At 62.0% G+C, this 17,472-nt stretch overlaps 2 protein-coding genes across 2 annotated transcripts; one reads left to right on the top strand and one right to left on the bottom strand.

The window, feature by feature from the left end:
* The first annotated feature begins 282 nt into the window (after positions 1 to 282).
* On the top strand, positions 283 to 2,491 carry CDCA4 (cell division cycle associated 4). Its single transcript, XM_024759229.1, has one exon. It carries the CDS (start codon positions 501 to 503, stop codon positions 1,173 to 1,175), a length of 675 nt encoding a protein of 224 aa, XP_024614997.1. The 5' UTR covers positions 283 to 500; the 3' UTR covers positions 1,176 to 2,491.
* A 2,780-nt stretch (positions 2,492 to 5,271) lies between these two features.
* Positions 5,272 to 11,662, bottom strand: CLBA1 (clathrin binding box of aftiphilin containing 1). The gene is given in 6 exon segments (XM_024759238.1): positions 5,272 to 6,046; positions 6,970 to 7,074; positions 8,090 to 8,219; positions 9,702 to 9,847; positions 10,978 to 11,472; positions 11,474 to 11,662. Coding segments are annotated over 6 exon segments (1,080 nt in total). The 5' UTR covers positions 11,513 to 11,662; the 3' UTR covers positions 5,272 to 5,881.
* Positions 11,663 to 17,472: the final 5,810 nt, after the last annotated feature.

The following is a 17,472-nucleotide window of genomic DNA, read 5'->3' as shown; positions in this document are numbered from 1 at the left end:
GGGGCTACTCTTTGTTGCGGTGCGCGGGCTTCTCATTGCAGTGGCTTCTCTTGTTGCAGATTACGGGCTCTAGGGCCCGCGGGCTTCAGTAGTTGTGGCTCGCGGGCTCTACAGCGCAGGCTCAGGAGTTGTGGCACACGGGCTTAGCTGCTCCGCAACATGTGGGATCTTCCCGGACCAGGGCTCAAACCCCTGTCTCCTGCACTGGCAGGCAGATTCTTAACCGCTGCGCCACCAGGGAAGCCCCGTTTATCTTTTCTGATGGAGACGGTTGCGCTGTGGTTTAGAGGTGGCGTCTAGAACAACCTTCACAGGGTCTCTGTGGCTGGGCTTGAGCTAGAGGGGCACAGGGGCTGCAGCCACCTGGAGTTGCTCGTCTGCCCCGGCCCGCGCCCCTGTCTGCGTGGATCACCCCTGACGTTGAGACTGAACCAGGGGCAGAGCCTGCAGGGACCCTGAAGTGGGCTCAACGGCATCTTTCTTGGTTTCCGCAGGGCACGATGTTTGCGCGAGGGCTGAAGAGGAAGTGCGCGGAGGACGAGGAGGCCGCGCCTGCGTACAGTCTGCAGCGCCAGTCGCTCCTGGACATGTCACTGGTCAAGCTCCAGCTGTGCCACATGCTGGTGGAGCCCAACCTGTGCCGTTCGGTCCTCATCGCCAACACGGTCCGGCAGATTCAAGAGGAGATGACCCAGGACGGGAGCTGGTGCGTGCCGGTGCCCCAGACCGCGGGGCGGGCGTCACGCGACCGCCTGGTGTCCACGGAGATCCTGTGCCGCTCAGCGCGCGAGGGGGCGCGCCCGGCCCCTGACCCTGGAGACCCGGCCTCTGAGCTCCAAGTGGTCCCAGCAGCACAGGCTCCCGGGGTCCCTCCTGGTGGCGTTTGGGACGGGGACGGTCCTCGAGAAAACAGAGCAAGCTTTCACAAGTCGCTCGATCAGATATTTGAAACACTGGAGAGTCAAAGCCCCGGTGCGGTGGAGGAGCTGTTTTCCGACGTGGACGGCTCCTACTACGACCTGGACGCTGTGCTGACCGGCATGGTGGGCGGTGCCAAGTCGGGCCAGGACGGGCTGGAGGCCTTCGCCTCCACGGCCGCCCCGCCCCCCAGCGCCGGCTGCAAGTCGGACCTGGGCGAGCTGGACCACGTGGTGGAGATTCTGGTGGAGACCTGAGCTGCGGCCGCGGCACACAGCAGATGTGTTTGTGAGGCCCACGAAAACAGCCGGCGCGCTGGGGGTGTGGGTGCCCGCTGCCCTGCAGCCGGGGCTGGCCTCTGGTTTGTCTGCGATTAGGAGACCGGCCCAGAACAGCATCCAGTCCGCCCGCTCCCCGCCTCTCTCCCTCCCTCCCAGGGCTGGGCTGCTTTCCCGCAGGCCGGTCATCGCGGCCGCCCTGGGCCCTCGTCTGTGTCCTGCTACGGCCCCGCTGGAGGATGCCAGCCCCCTTCCGCATCCAGCCTCATTCTACTTTAGATAGGGGAATTTTCTCAAATTAAGTTTTATACATTTTGGGCAATATTTTGTCTTAAGATATATTTTTGAACTTTTTATACTTTTATCACTTTAGATTTTTTTAGCTATTTTCTTAAAAATATATTTTTTCTATAAACATCCCCTGCTGCTACATTAGAAACTTTTATAACCTAAACAGTTGCAGTTGGTGTATATCATTTTTTTTAAGGTTTAACACACACTGTTCTTTTTCCAACAAGCGTCACTGCCCTGAGTCTGCAGTGTCCACACATTGTGATTTCCGCTTTCGACTCGGGTGTGAGCCTTGCCCGTACGCGCTGCTGCGGTCAGAGCGAGGTCAGAGTTGAAGGCCTTGCATGGCGGTGCCTTCACCAGATCTGCTGTGCGAGACACGTCTCCGTTAGAGGGTTTTATTTATGCCTATTTATGTATAAGTGTCTTCAGAGCCGGTGGTCAAGTACGGTCTACGTGGAGATCATGCGTGCCCTGAGGTGTCTTGGGCGGTGCCTCCAGAGGGTCTGAGACTCGGGACCCCTCCTGCGCGGGTTCCCAGCACAGCTGACCTTCCTCCCAAAGCTGCTGCCGTCCGCGTGCCCCTGCCTGGCTGGGCTGCCGGACCCGCGTCAGCTGGGCCCGTGTGCCAGCATGTTTGGGGAAGGCGCGTGTCCATGCACCACTGGATTGGAGAATGGTGGCATAAATTTAAGTCTAGGTTAAAGAAGTCTGTACACGTGTCATCTGTGGGCCCTCGATCTTGAGGGTCGTTGATGGTGGGGTTGGCTGGGTGGTGTGTGTGCCCTGTGACCCTGCCCCAGGCACCGAGACCGCCCGCGACTTCTAGATCTTTTTCACTTGTTTACAAGTGAGACTGCATTCTCTCCGCACGCCCACCCGACGTTTCCCGTTCCTCGTGCTTCTTCTTCCTTCTCCAGCCCTTAGCCAAAAAGGGTTGTTTTCGTTTGCGCATGTGCCATTCTTAGTATCGGTGGTGTGCGCCTCATTTTATTAAAAAATTACCCGACAAAGTGGAAATGTGTTGTCAATTATCTACCATGTTGCAGTCCTCGAGTTGGTCTTTTTACCCTAGTTGAGCTCAGCCAGGTTATCTAAGGGAGACTGTGGGGTTGCGAAGAGTTTCCACGTGGGTTTGTTGACAGGCAGGCTGTGGGACGTCTTCATCACCTGACCTCGCAGGGCTCTGAGGCAACTCTCCCCACCCCAGCTCTTGTGGCAGAAGACAGGTGAGGGACAGCGCCCTTGGATTTGGGCCGATGGTGGGAGCCTAGCCCGGTCAGGAAGCTGTGGGTGAGAGACAGGCTGTGGCTCTCAACACCCAAGGGTTGCTTCCTTCAGAGTTTGAAAGTATTTCCTTGTGGAAAGTAGCTTAAGTGTATGCTTTATAAGCAACAAACCTATAGCGGTATTTTGTGTCTTTATGGCATTTCTATCTTTTTAAAACATTTGCTCAGTTTCAGGGCGGCTACAGTGTCTTATCTGGCAGCCTTCCGCAGTATGACACAAGCAGGGCTCAGGGTGGGGAGCGGACAGCACCCATAGCCAGGCTTCGGCTTTAGGGTCCCCCTCCCCTGAGAGGCTGAGACCCAGCCTCCTTTCTGCCCCTGTAGTGATCCCTCCTTCCCCCCTTTGCTCTTCGGGTGCCTTCCCAGCCGCCCACTCTCATTTCGGCAGCTCCCTTGAGGTGCTGATGGCCTAGACGTCCCGGGCAGGGCGAGGTGGGGCCCTGCTGGACACCGATTTCCCTGGAAGCATCAGAGTTTCTCCAGAGAGGAGCGGAGGCAGGTGGCCAGTTACTGACGATGGATTTGAATTGAATATGGAAGTGTGGGGCGGGGTGGGGCTTTAAACTCCCGTGTGCGTGTGGTCAGGTGTTTGTAAACTGCAAAAGGAAGGCTGCTGCCTTCACCCCAGCACCTCTCCTGGGCTGGTCCTGGGCTCTGGGTAGGGAGGCTGGGTTTGTGGGGAGCGAGTTACGCTGTGTGTTCGCAGTTGCTTCTGAGCACAGCTGAGCTCTGGCCAGCTCCTCCCCCGGAAGGACTTGGAATTGGCTTGCTGCTGTCTGCAGCGCCCCCCCCCACCACCCCGTACCAATGTCCCGGGAGCACGTGGAGGGAGGGGCAGTGGGGTTTCGTGGATGGAGGCAGCAGCCAGCCCTGGAAAGGAAAGACTCCGGAGGGGTTCCCAGCCCTGAGGACCGTTCAAGGTACAAGCCTTGGCCAGTGGCAAGTCCTCACACTGAAACTTCTGGACCGTCGCTAGTAAACATAGTCGAGTTATCTTTATGGGCAGTACATGATAAGATTATCATCACAAGAGAAGGTGATTACGAAGCTCGTAGGCAATGCAGGTTGAAGTACTGAGATGTGTCGGGCAGTGATTAATCCCAGTTCTGTTACTCTTCTGGAGTTTATGGATCCCACTCTAAGCACGGCTGGCGTTGCCTCCCCCAATATCTTGATGTTGTGTTTTCCTTGTCATTCGTGTTTAAACCATGGTTGGGTAGCTGACTGGGCTTGTTCTGCTCAGGGTAAGAGTGACCGCCTCTTATACCCTGTACATCTGAATCAGGTGACCAGTCAGCACTTAACCGTGTGCCAGGCTGTCTCTCCCAACTCAAGAAGTCCCCTCCTCAAGCAGATGGGCTGGACACGAGGACACAGAATCAGAGGTAGACGTGGTGTTTGATTAGACGGGGAGTGGGGGGGAGGGGAGCAGTGGTTTCCCGCTTGAGGAGTGGCTGGGTGGCGGAAGAGCAGAGCGGGGTGGGGGAGAAGTTCGGATTGGGGGCCTGTGGAGTCTGGGACTTGAGTGAGGAGCAGCTGGAGAGCCAGCTGGACACTGGGCCAGCGACGGGAGGGGAGAGCTCGGCTTACAGCCAGGGGGCAGGGAGGGCAGCTGTGAGGACAGTGAAATGACAGCATCTGAATTTGAATCTGGGGGGGAAGCACAATGGCGTATTTTGGGTTGTCACGTCTAACTTTAACCAAAGGCTAGGAAATGATGGCACGGCTCAGGCGACCTCTGCCGGAGGGGTCCTGGGAGACCCCCGAGTGGATGCTCCCCTTTGGCGGAAGCAGCGTGGCAGAAAGCAGTTTCCAAATTCCCACCTCTTTCTGGCTGAAAATGAGAAATCAGGCAGGTTTCCCAAATATACAGCCCCCCAAAACCTGTTACCTCTTAACATAAGCCTCAGATCCACAGGTGGTCTGTGGAGTGGCCGAGGGTGCTGGGGTGCGGGTGACAGCCAGCCACCTCCTTCTCCCATGTGACAGGTGACATCTGCTGGTCACTGTGACCCCACTTGGCCTCTGTCTGGATCTGACACCTCCATCGATGGAGTTGGCGTCTGAGGCTGCCCCCAGCTGTGGTCTCCCAGACTCGACAGTGGCCTTGGAGGGGCAGTGACACCGGGGTCCTGCCGTGCCTGTGCCGGGCCCCGCCAGCCTTCAATCCCCAGGCCTCCCTGAGGGACTGGAAGGGCCGCCTGCTGGGGTTTCCAGCACCAGCCCCCACAGAGCCGGTGATTCAGCAAGAACACAGCTTGTCCAGGCTGTTGTTATTTATTTATTTATTTATGTTTGTTTGTTTCTTTGTTTTGTGGTACGCCGGCCTCTCGCTGTTGTGGCCTCTCCCGTTGCGGAGCACAGGCTCCGGACGCGCAGGCTCAGCGGCCATGGCTCACGGGCCCAGCCGCTCCGCGGCATGTGGGATCTTCCCGGACCGGGGCACGAACCCGCGTCCCCTGCATCGGCAGGCGGACTCTCAACCACTGCGCCACCAGGGAAGCCCCGGGCTGTCGTTATTTCATAAAATTTTACGAAAGGCAGTGCCGACTGCTGGGCTCTGGGTCATAAGAGGTTCCCTCAGCTGATACAGGATGGCTCGCCTGCCCGCAGGCAGACATCACCACTGGATACGCACCCAGGCACCGGGCAGGCGAGCACACTCGCTTTGCGGAAACAGCACCTACCCCCGCGCGTGCCCTGCCACGTGGACACCCAGGCCAGGGGCCAGTGTGGCAGCAACGCACGCAGGGCCTACCGGGTCCCTGAACGGCTGCTCCCAGTGACAGTTCCAGCCACATGCGAAGCCACCCTGGGGTCCCAGGCAGCATGGCTCAGGCAGCCAGGCTTGGGGTCCCTCACAGGTGCCCCCAGCGGCTGGCAACACCTTCCCAGGGGAGGGTCCCTGGAGCCAGGCTGGGGTGGGGCTCCTGGGGATCCGGGTGCCCCCTTCCTGGTGACTGGCTCTGCCGAGGGACACACCCCCCATCAAGGCGTCAGCCCTGATACAGGACACTCCTCCACGAAATAGCTCTGGTTTCCAGTACCAAACCAAACCGGTAAGAAACCGTAAAATCCCTCATCAAGACACAAAGTCCTCCCGCTTTAGCAAACGTCACTGTTAAACAATGCCATTTTTAGGTTACGAGGACTGAAAATCTTCTTTTTCCTTGGAATTGTGATGTATTGCCCATTTCCGTGTATGGGGTTCTTGAAGAAGAGGCTGTACGTGATCAGGCTGCCCTGTCTGTCGCCCGGCGTCCCTGGGAGCTGGCAAGAAAGGAGGGACAGGTCGGGGAGAGAACGCGCGCCCCCAGAGACGCCCCCGGCCGCCCGCGCCTGCCCGGGGCCCTCGCCCGTCTCTGGCGGCGTCTCCTTCCCCTCATCTTGCGCCCCTCCCCACGCGCTGCCACCGCAGAGGCGCGCGGGGACAGAAGCCACAGCTTCTCCCGGAGCGAACAGGACTGCGCCGTGAGGAGGGCACGCTGGGCCCCGGGCCCCTGTCGCCCTCCTCGTCCTCCTCCCACCCGGCCGGTGGCCCCAGGGACATTCCCAACGAACCGCGGCTGCCGCGGCCGCGGTCCCGGGGGGCTTGCTGGGGACGTTTCTGTCTTGCTGCTCTAAGACGGTCCCAGCCACGTGCCTCTAGAAGGTTCCGCCTCCTGCCCCGCGGTTTCGCAGGGCAGAGGGGTGGCCCCTGTGTCCGTCTCCCGCCAGCCGGGCAGCGCCAACTCACACCGGAGCCGGCTCCCGCCGAGAGCCCCGCCTCCGCGCGCCGCTCCCTCCACGCCCTCCTGCCGCCCCAGCTCCGGATCAGGCCCTTGGCCTCGGCGCCCCCTGCGTGGCACCCCGCACAACACCCTGTGCCGCCCCGCCTTCTCCCTGGGGGAGGGGGGCGCTCAGAGCCAGCTCCACATCCGGGACAGCACGGGGTCCTGGGGCGCGGGGGTGGGGACGCGGCTCTCCAGGCTGAGCTCTCGCCCCGCGGGAGCTGGGCTGCTAACGGCGCACCCCTCCCGACACGTGGTCCCAGGGTGGGCGGGAGACCCTGTTCCCGGAAGAGGCTTTTCCTCCAGAGGGGCGGCAGGACGGAGGCCGTCTGCCGCCCCTCTGACTCTTACGAGCCCATGAGAGTTAAAGGATAGAAGCGACTGGAACCCGAGACCCAGGCCCCAGGCGTCCCGGGCTCTCACCTTGGTCTGGATCAGGGCTCTGCAGCGGTGCAGGCGGAAGCCGAGCTCTTCAGGCTCGTGGAGGCCAGGGTCTCCCAGAGTGCGTCCCGGGCCCTCCGAAGGGCTCTGAGGAAGTAAACCAGTGTCAGCAGAGGGAAGGAAGATTAAAAGGTCGTTTTCTCTTTTTCACCTGGGCCCTCCGGCAGTCTCCCTGTAAAATGGCAACGTGGCCCCGACTCGGGCTCCGCTGGGGGCTGCCAGCCGCCCACCCCGGCTCACGCGGCCCTCCGGCCAAGGCCCGCGGTGCCCTTCTCAACCGAGGTCCTCGCCGCCTCTCCTCCCCCCCTCCCCCCACTGTTTTCCTCCCACAGAGACTCACCAGCCGGGTCACTGTCCGGCCCCGCAGGCCCCCTCCTGGCCAGTGTGGCCACGGCCACCATTCCTGTACCCCGTGTTCACCGGGGCCTGCCTGCCAGCCCCTTTTGTGTTTTCCACTTTTGAAAGTTTCCATAATACTTAAAAAATGGAAAAAGATCTTCGCCAGCTTGGTGCCTGAAAGACGACCATCCTTACAAGTTGCGTTTCTTTGATGACTCATGAGCCCTACGGCGTGTTAAGTGGCTGTGAGTTGCCTCTCGGTGAGACACGTGGCCTCTGGCCGTGGCCTTCCTGAGCGCGTCCCCGGCCACCGCTCTGCTCCGGCTTGGCTGGCTCCCACCTCAGGGCCCGCCTGGCGGCAGACCCCACATCTCCCCTGCACCCCCCGCCCGCGGCCTTCACAGTGACCCGGCCCCGCCAGAGCCCCGGCCCCCAAGCCCACCGCCTCCAGTAGCACCTGTGGGGTGGCTGCGCCCTGCGGCCCCCGGCAGAGTGCACCGCTACATCACCGCGCTGCCAGGGCACCTCCTTCACCGGGCGCCGAGGGCAGGGCTGCGCCTGATGGCCCATCGAGGAGCTGCCGGAGCCAGACGAGGGCGCCCTGGCTCGCCCTTCCCGCCTTGAGACGGCAGCGTCCCGGCTGCAGGTGCGCGCCGCGCGCCCCGCCTCCCGCCCCGTCCAGGAGCGGCGCACAGGGTGGCTGGCAGAGATGCTCGCAGTCCTGCCAGCCCCCAGGAGCCCACCTCCACCCAGGTCATTTCACCTTCTGAGCAACATCTATTCCGAGAACAAGAAGGAAGTTTTCCCGGCAACGGGACTCGCTCCAGAGGCCTCGGGAATTCATCACGGTCCTGGTGCTCTGAAGAGCTCTCCAGAGTTTTCTGGATTCAGAACTGGAAAAGAGCGGCATTAATTACAAAGTAGCCCAGAAGGGCTTCAGACGGGAGGCAAAGAGGGCGCCTGACCCTTCAGAACTCTGACCACAGAACCCCGGCTTCTGACCACTTTGTTCGCTTACTCAAGCACCTACTGTCCTGCAAGTGCCCAGCACCGCCCCTCCTCCCGGCTTTATCGCTCTGCACAGAGCACAGCCCTGGCCTGAATGACCAATTTCACCATCACGTGTCTCCTCGGGGGCAGAAGCCCTGGGAGGCCAGGTATTCCGCAGTCTTGTTTCCTGATGGTCTCAGGTGCCTAGAACCACGCCAGGCACCACAGAGATGTCCAGAAACTGAGAGGGATAAACACGAGTGTGTGCCGGGGCCCCGCCCTGCTGCTCAGCCTGGCCTCCAGGAGAGAAGGCACGGGCAGGCGCGCAAATGGCTACAGGGGGACAGACTCGCCAAGTGCCGAGTCGCTTCCAGACCACCCCAGAGTAACCCTGACCCTCTGTGTCACCACAGCGTCCAGCCCGGCCCGGTCCCGACACGCAGGACCACCTGTGCCTGCGGGTGCCCCAGGATCACACGGCCCGCCTTCTGCCCTGGACCACGACCTGGGGAAGCAGCATGCCCAGAGGGTACACTAGCCTAGCCACCTGGGCTGTCCTGGTCATCCAGGCTCTGGCTCTGGTCCCCAGGCCGCTGCTGGGGTGGGGGGAGAGTGCTCTGGGCAGGCGCTGGCTGGGACCCCAGCTCGGACCCCGGCCAGAGCCTAGGAGAGCCCACCTGCAGAGCTGTCTGACAAAGTCTCCACCTGCCCGCCTGCCCGGCGGCGCGCAGGGACCAGGGAAGCTAGCTCCCACACACCTCCACCTCCTCCCTCTGGGGCCTGGGTCCAGCAGGTCCCAGGCTGCTCAGCCTATATTTTATCCACTCGAGCTAAACTGGTTTTTCGCTCAGTGCTCAGTGAAAGAGTGTCTTAGAAAATGGCCGTCCACAAACAAGTGCCTCTGTGATCTCCCTTAGGGACCTTTACTGGGAGTGTCAGCCTTGCTGGCAGCCCCTGGAGCACCGGTGGGCTGACCCTGTGGTGGGCCTAGAATGTCTCCAGGGCACTGGGGTGTCTCCAGGGCACTAGGGGGTCACTCGGTCCAGTCCCCCAGGAGCCCCTGTGCCCGCCACCCAAGCCCACTGGTCCCTCCCTCACCCCCAGCACTCTCACCAAGACCCGAGGAGCTGGCGCTCCCTGGCCCACTTTGCTCCGGGTGAGCTGGTGGGGGGCGGGGGAAGGGCTCGACATGGCTCCAAAAGGAGGAGCTGCTGCACCTGTGCCACCCGGTCCTTCGACCCTTGGACCACAGGTGGTGGAACCTCGGGAGGGACGAAGCCCTCTATAGAGGTAAAAACAGAAGACCCCATGCGTCCACCATATCAACCAAAGGCATAAATGCAGAGCTGCCAGAAGACATGTGAGCGCCAATCCAAGTTCATTACCACAGTTTATGCACAGATTCAAGGCCAAGTTTTTCTTCATTGCTTGTTTCTAAGAAACGGTCTAAGGTGGGAACATCTTCAGTTGCCTGTGGGACCGGCACTTCTTGAAAAGCGAACCTAAAAATCTCCTCATAGCTGACAATAGGCTGAAAAACAAGAAAAACATACCAAAATTAGGAGAAAAACACACATCATGTCACCTTATTCCAAATGTATAATTTCGGTACAAATGAAATTTGTAAGTGATTAGATACCGTTGCTGCTACTGAAACATGACATGTTCGTTCCTGCAAATCACTGCACTGTGCATCGTGCAGTGGGAACCAGTGTGTGTGGAAAAGTGTGATTAGGACGCAATAGTCATAAACTTCATCAGGGACACGTGCACGCAATGAAAATGTGAGCACTGTTGCCCACGTGTTAATTGGTGGAGAAATCCATTCCTGTTACAATAAACATGGCCCTTCCCGGAAAAGAGGTTTGCAGGTTGTGAATTAGTGTGAAGTGCTGGAAGGTGGGTTGTCTGACGTCAGGGTGGGTGTTGGTAGACCAAGGTGGCTGGGAGAGGGGCGTGTGCGTGGTGCCTATTCACATGGGCCTCAGTTCAGCAGGTGTGGTTTTCTGCATTCACCTGGGGTTTCCCGCAAAGTTCACATTATGCTTCAATTGTTCCCCGATACAGTAATGGCATTGGAAGACAGTCCTGTCTTCAAAACAAGCATTAAAGCAGAGCTAACTGTATGTACGAAGAGTGGATCTTGTCAGAGGTCCTGGTTTAGAAAACAAATGGACCATCCTTAGAACCAGCAAATCCTTTCCTCCCTTCTCTGTTTCACTTTTGGTGTTTGGGGTAAACCATTTGGGAAGAGAAGGCAGAAAGAGGAAGATGAGAGGCAGTCACACTAAAGGGAAACCCTGGAGGTCAGGGCAGGAAGGGTGGACGGAGCAAGGGGGCGAGTCCTGGGCTCTCCAGGCCACCTCCAGTGCCCGGTCAGTGCGTGCACACTGAAATGTGACTCTTGGTGAGGTTTTCTAAATAAGTAGATTGACAACTCAGACGAAAGAAATGCTCTTTCACCACATGCCCTAAACGGGCCAGGAAAACACAGCCTGGTTGATGGAGAGTGGGCAGACGCTCCCCTCAGGAAGGTGGAGGGAAAGGAAGGTGGGGGTGGGATGAAGCCCGGAGAGAAGCAGACCCCCTCCCTGGCCAGCCCACCAAAGCACAGGAAACACTTCCTGTGCAACATGGCAAAGACGAATACTTTAGAAATACCTCAGAAGGTGTGATGGCGCTGGTTCCTGTCACCCCAGGTCCACCCTGGTGAGACTGGTGAGAACCAGGCTCCTTTTGGGCAGAAATGGTTCTCGGCGGCTGAGGTTCTGTGGGCCTCTCCGGGAGCTCAAAGGACTGAGAGAATTGTTCAGACCTGGCTGAGGATTCCCGAAAGCCTTCAAACTCTCCCCAGGCACCGCCGTGTTCCCCTAGGTCTGGACCCCTGGCGGAGGCAGACAAGCCCTCTCCGCTGCGCCCAGAGATCCTGGCTTCCCCATCCCCATCGGGCGGGGGAAGGAGGGAGCGGGGACTCGCCCACCCCACAGCGTCACCGCCCTGTGTCCCAGGTGCCGAGCCTGCACCGCTGTATTCAGAAACCCGGCAGAAGGAAACCCCGCCTGCTTGCTCTGCGAGGTCACTCAGGAACGCGCAGAGAGGGGGCACGTGGCCAGGTGCTCCCCCCAGCTCCCGCTGGCCTTGCATGTTGGTGCCGCCAAGCCCGCATAGACGCGACGGGAAGATGCTCAGGAGACATCCACACCGCTGTGCGGGAGCTGCCCGGGGCTGGACAGGGCCCGACGGGGTTGCCTGCTCGCCCACTGCCCAGCAGCTGCCGGCGGCTCCCTCGGGAGTACGGATGGGCTGGTGTGGGTCCACTGTCGCTGCGGAACGGACACAGACCGCATACACAGCCTGGTCACCCAGGCAAAAGTGACCGGAGCCGCTGCCCGGCTTCTTCCTCCACGCGTCTGGGCGAACGGTCCAGCACAGGGGCGTGTCCTAGAGACCAACCGGGTGCTGGGGGTCAGCACTGCCTGGGAGGGTGGACGAACTGCGGGGTCCTGCCTCGGCCGCCGTGGGCAGGGGTCTGCGAGGCCCAGTCTGGCGGAGCCGGCGAGAGTCCGGGCGCCCGAGGGAGGGCGGCGCGCGGGGGTCCCCGAGAGTTGGGTCGGGGGCTCGGGTAGTCCCCTCGCGGGGCGGGCGGGGGTCCGAGGCGGCCGCTGACGACCACGATCGGGCCTGGCCTACGGCTCCCGAGGGGCGGACTTGGAGCGCGCTGGGGCCCCGGCGTCCGGCTCGGGCCCGCACCCACCTCGGCCAAGTCTCCGCCTCCGCCCGCCGGCGCAGCAGGCTGCGGGGGGTCTCCTCGGCCTGCGTTGGACAGTTGCCCGGCAACGACGCGCGACTGTCCAGCTTCCGTCGTCTGCAGCCCGGCGTCAGTGCGCCGGCGCCGCGCGGGGCGTGGCAGCGCCAGGCCCCGCCCCCGCGCGGCGAAGTTCTGTGAGCGTAGGGAACGGACCCGTCACCCCCGCGCCTTTCAGCCGCCGCGCGAAAAGGCTCTGGTTAATTAGACGACTCCTCGTGCTGCCACCCAACGTGGAGCGGGCGCCCTACACGCCCCGCGGCCGGGAGTGGGCAGGCGCGTGCTGCCGCCAACGTCCATCCCCCCAGCCCCGGCGGCCAGCTGCAGCCCTCCGACCCGCGCCGCCCTGGACGCCCTCTCGTGCCCCTGCCCCGCCTCAGTGGGGATGTGTGTAGCTGTGCCATCTGTCTTGTCAAATCCTGAATCCCCAGAAGCTAGTACTTCCAAGCGTGGGCCTCCTGGCAGGCAGGAGCGGGGGCGCGACCCCCTCCCTCTCGGGTCCCATGTAGTGCCCTGATTTTCGGCCTGGTCACCAGCCAGCCCCAAGGCAAAGCAGGGCCAGTCTGGGCCATGGACCACCAGCCCCTCCTGCTGCCACATGCCCCAGGGCAAGGGCCGCTCATGGGCTAGCCCTGCCCTCCTGCTAGCTCCTTTCCCAGGCACTCCTGGCCTTTCCCCATCTGCCTAAATCAGCCCTCCGCAGATGCGGCCATCAGGCCCCCGGCTGAAGCCCTGAACCATACACGGTCTCCCAGTCTACCTTCGTGCTCAGATTTCTCCACCCTGGGACCTCCTGGGGACCTCCCTGGGCCCTGTCCGGTTTGCATGAATCACCTGCTCTCTCAATGGTCCTTCGCAGCTAAGCTACCGAAAATTTCAATTTTAAAAATTACCAGATGAGATCGTTCTCTGAACCCCGGACCTTAGCCATCTGCCCCATCCCCTGCTTCCCGAGGGGCACAACGGCCAGCAATGCAGTGTTGGAGCAATGCAGTCAGACTGCCCAGTGCTGGGCAGTCACTGGGGTGACCCTGCAGGAAGGTGACCAGACACCGGCTCTCTCCTGCCTCGACGTCACCCAGGGAGATCGGTCCTGTGCTGTCCACCCACTGCTCGGACCCCCTCATTCACTGTCCTTGCCATCCTTACAGTCCAGGGGCTGGAGAGGGGTAGGAGGGCTGTTGTCTTCGTGTCCCGGTGAGGAAACTGACGGCCAGGCGCGAAGGCCTGAGTAAGAAGTGTTGCTGGGGCTGGAGCCAGCTCTGCAGACCCTCGGCAGCTCCCCACGCACTGTTTGGACCTCAGTGAAGAGTGAGGATGGCACTGTGACCCTCAGGGGACAGAATGAGGTGACCCGACAAGACACAGGCCCGCGGGTGGGTTGCTCTGCATTATGTGGTGTGGTAGCTGAATAAAGCCTCCTGCAGGAGCCCCTGCTGATCCCCAGAACCTGTAGGGACTCTACAGACATGATCAAGTTACGCCTCTCACGATGGGAAGAGGGTCCCGGGTTACGCCATTGAGTTCGATGTCATCACAAGGGTCCTTACAAGAGGGAGGCGGGAGGGTCAGAGTCTGAGAGAGAAGACAGTGAGACGGAAGCAGAGGTCAGAGTGATGCAGGGCCACCAACCAGGGAGCGCAGGTGGCCTCGGAAGCTGAAGAAGGCCAGGACACGACCTGTCCTGAAACAGATCCCCAGGAGGAATGCAGCCCTGCGACACCGGAACTGTAAGGGAATAAATGAGAGTTGGTTTAAGCCACTGTGTGTGTGTGTGTGTGTGTGTGTGTGTGTGAGTGTGGTTACACCTGGCTGACCCCTGGCTACGCCTCTAAGGAGGTGCTGCGTTGGGGGAACCAAGACTCAGAGGAGGCAGCAGAGGTGACCCCGACATTGGGTACCGTGCCCTGGATGCAGGAGTGGGTGGGGGAATCCCAAGGAGCTGACAGGTGGCCCCTGGCTCCTCAGGCCGGCGTCTGGGGGCTCTGGGCATGACGTGGGGCGGAAGCCGAGGGCCAGGCCTCCAGGTGGCTGGGCAGGGCAGGCAGCTGTTGAAGTTTGAAAGGCTTCACGTGCTGGGGGAGACTGGCCAGAGGGGGCAGGTGCCATTAAAGTGGGGGTGCAGGGGACACAAGCCACGACTCCCGAGGCGCTGTGCGGGCTGGGCACAGCGTGGTGGCCCTCCCAGGCTGCTCGTCTGTCAACACCTCGGTCCAGCCCTGCTGAACGGTGGTGTGGGCAGCTTCTCCTCTGCCATTGCCCCACCAAGCCTCCCCTGACACAGCCTCAGGAAGAAGGGGCCGGCTGCCACTCCGCCTGGAGCCCCACGGTACCCTAGCAACTCTGCACATCACCTGATGAGCCATGGGGAGGGCCAGTCACTCCAGGGAGCACGTAGCTGGTCCGCTCCTCAGCCCTGAGTCCTTAGAGTGAGTCAAGGAGGACGCCCGTCCCCAGGCCTGGAGTGGGCACTCAGCTTGGGGGAGAGTGAGGCAGTTAGAGGCCGGGGGCAGCAGACCTGGAGCCCTTCCCCCGCCTCTGTGCAGAGAACTGGGTGGGAGGGCAGATGGCAGTGGAGGACGACCCAGGCGCCCCCACCACCCTGTGTGCCCCTCCAGCTGGGCTGGGCTGGGGCAGGGACAGTGGCAGAGCTATTTTTGCTTATGCTGCCGCGGCTGCTGCAAGGAGGCATCAATCATTGATGCTCTGGGCATCCCTGCCTGCCCGGAGTGGCACGGAGGGCAGCCAGCCAGGTGGGTGGGGCAGGCCTGGGGCTCTGCTGAGGAGTGGGGGCCTAAGGAGCTACGCCAGCCAGCAGCCCTGGCCCCTCGCCCTGTCCCCAGCAGTGCACTGCACTGCCAGCCACAGCACCCGGGTACCCAGTCTGAGACCCGCGACCAGTGGGCCGGGCCAGGGCTGGGGTGTGGCGCCAGCCTCCCTGGCACGGTGCTTCTAGGGAGGGGGTTGAGCAAGTGCAGGCCAGCAGGAGAGAGCGCGGGCCGCTCACATTTTCCACAGGCCGCCCCCCACAGGGGTGCCCCTCAGAAATGGTGCGGGACCTTGTGTGTGCCAAGAGTGGCTGTGAGTCAGCCCGCGTCTCCATGCTTCTTGAGGGGCAGCTATTCCTGAACCATGCCCAGCTGCTGTGGCCTCCGCCAGTGGGGCGTCTGTCCCCAGAGGCAGACCTCAGGACGGGCTGGAGTGGAGCGTGACGGCAGGAGCTCCCGGCCGTGCAGGGCTCTGAGGCAGGCGCCCGGCCAGGCTTCAGCTGGGCGGTAGGGAGGGCAGGGGTCAGGCACAGATGGGCCTCGCAGGTCCTACCCGGGCAGCCTTCTCCCCATCAGGCGCTGTGACCCCGGGGCCAGGCCGGGGTTCCAAGGCCCCCACGGGTGGGAGGAGGGATTAGCAGGAGGAGGCAGGGCCCAGCCTGGCTGGCCTGGGGGCTGACTCCTGGGCAGTCTCCCTCTACACAGCTGCAGTCTGCCATCTGTGGGGTACACTGCCTGAGGGACCACACCCTTCCAGAGATGAAATGGGCCTACAGGGCCCCCGGTGGTACACAGGGGTGTGCACGGCAGGTGAGGCCAGCCCTCTGCCTCAGGGGACACAAGAGAGGGGAAGGGGCAACCCCTTGGCCAGGGAGGGGGTGTCCCTGCCTACCCTCATCCTGAATCTGGGGCCCTGAGCTAGTGCGGAGTCAACTCCCTGGCTGCAGAGTGAACTCGGCCCCAGCAGGAAAATGTAAGCCCACCCAACCCTCACCAAGCCCAAATGCAAAAGTGGCCCCAGGGAGGGTCCCTGCCTCAGCCTCCCCCAGGCCCCGGCTGGCCTGGATTCCCAGGAAGCACCCAATCGCCCAGGGACTGTCCCCAGAGGGGCCAGCGGTGCCCACCTCCACTCTCCCTCAGTGGCCACGTGAGACCCCCTCCTCCTGGCCTCCCCTCCCCCTCCCCACAGAGCTGACAGGAGCCACCACAGCCCTGTGTGCACCATGCTGGAAAATCAGGATATATGTCACGCAGGGTGAGGCCACTTCAGCTGAACGGGGCCCAGGAGCCACACGACTTATCCAAGTTCACATGCCTAATTGGGCAGGGGGACAGAGAGCTTGTGCTGACGGCACAGACTGCCCCTTGTTCCCAGGCCCACAAGGCCAGAGTCACACACACAGAGGACAGGCAGGCTGAGACCCCCGACAGGCCCGAGCAGACGCCAGACACACCCAGGGACACATACAGCTCTCTCCCTGTGCCCACAAGTAACTGATTCCCATCCGGACCGAGTAGGGCAATGCTGCCTGGCCTGAGAGAAGACACCAGGGCAGGAGGGGTGAGACCCAAGCCCCGATGTCCCCACCTAAAGGACAGGGCTGTGCCCCGTCATGCCATGGGCTCAAGAGACGGGAGGCTGCCAGGGCCTCTTCCCGGCAGTGATGTGTGTGTCTGTCTGACCGTTTGCTGGAAGGCCGCCCGGCTGCAGCCCAGCTAACGGGAACTGCCAGGCATGAGTCGTCCCGCTGGGCAGGCTCACCTGGGCCCTGCCAGCTGTGCGGATCCCTGAGTGAGCCCAGGAATAAGTAGTGTGCTCCGTGTGTGCTCCGTGTGCGCTGTGTGTGCGCTGTGCCCCTAGGGACATCCCCCAGCCACCTGGTAGTCAGCCCTGCTGCCCCCTGCCCCCAACCCCACCGAGCCTAACTTTCAGCGGTGTGAACCAGCTTCGGCTCTCTTACTCCGTCTGTCCTCTGCACACACACTACTGCCTTGCTTCGTCCAGAACACTGTTCCCTACTCCTGAAGTCCGAGCTTAGACGGTCTGCCCGGAGCCTTCCAGGACCCCTCCCTACCCACCCCCAGCCTGGCACCATGCTACCCCGCTGCGCACACCTCCAGACCAGGAGCCCCCAGGGCCGGGCTAGTGGAGTCAGATCACATGCCGTGGCCTCCCTGGGCTCCGCTGCCCCTACGCCCTCGCCCAGGGTGCCCTGCTCCCCAGCTTGTGACTAAAATGTCTTGTCTCCGGACTGGGAGGCAAGACTGCGGCGCGCGGGTCAAGTCCGGGAGTCTTGGCGCGGCGTCCGGGGACCGCCCCCGGGCCCCCCACCGACCCCCCCGGGCAGGCGTCCAAAGTCAACACTCAGGACTCTGTTGGGGCGCGGGGCGGGGCCAATCTAGTGGCGGGGCGGGCCTGCCGCGGGGCCTGTGCAGGTGATCGGACTGGAGGTGGGACGTTGGCGGGGTCCGGACTGAGAGGCTGGGCCTTAGTGGGCGGGGCCTGGGTCAAGCCGGTTCCCGGCTGGACAGGGGCGTGGCGTGGCCACCAGGGGGCGTGGCCTGGCGGACAGCAGCCAATGG

This window comes from Neophocaena asiaeorientalis, unplaced genomic scaffold, assembly GCF_003031525.2.
Source record: "Neophocaena asiaeorientalis asiaeorientalis breed wild unplaced genomic scaffold, Neophocaena_asiaeorientalis_V1.1 scaffold476, whole genome shotgun sequence".
Lineage (NCBI taxonomy): Eukaryota > Metazoa > Chordata > Mammalia > Artiodactyla > Phocoenidae > Neophocaena > Neophocaena asiaeorientalis.
This window is presented reverse-complemented; position numbering and strand designations above follow the sequence as displayed.

What these genes read in the sequence shown, in the direction of transcription:
- CDCA4 (XM_024759229.1), top strand. Translation starts at nt 501, where the DNA reads ATGTTTGCGCGAGGGCTGAAGAGGAAGTGCGCGGAGGACGAGGAGGCC.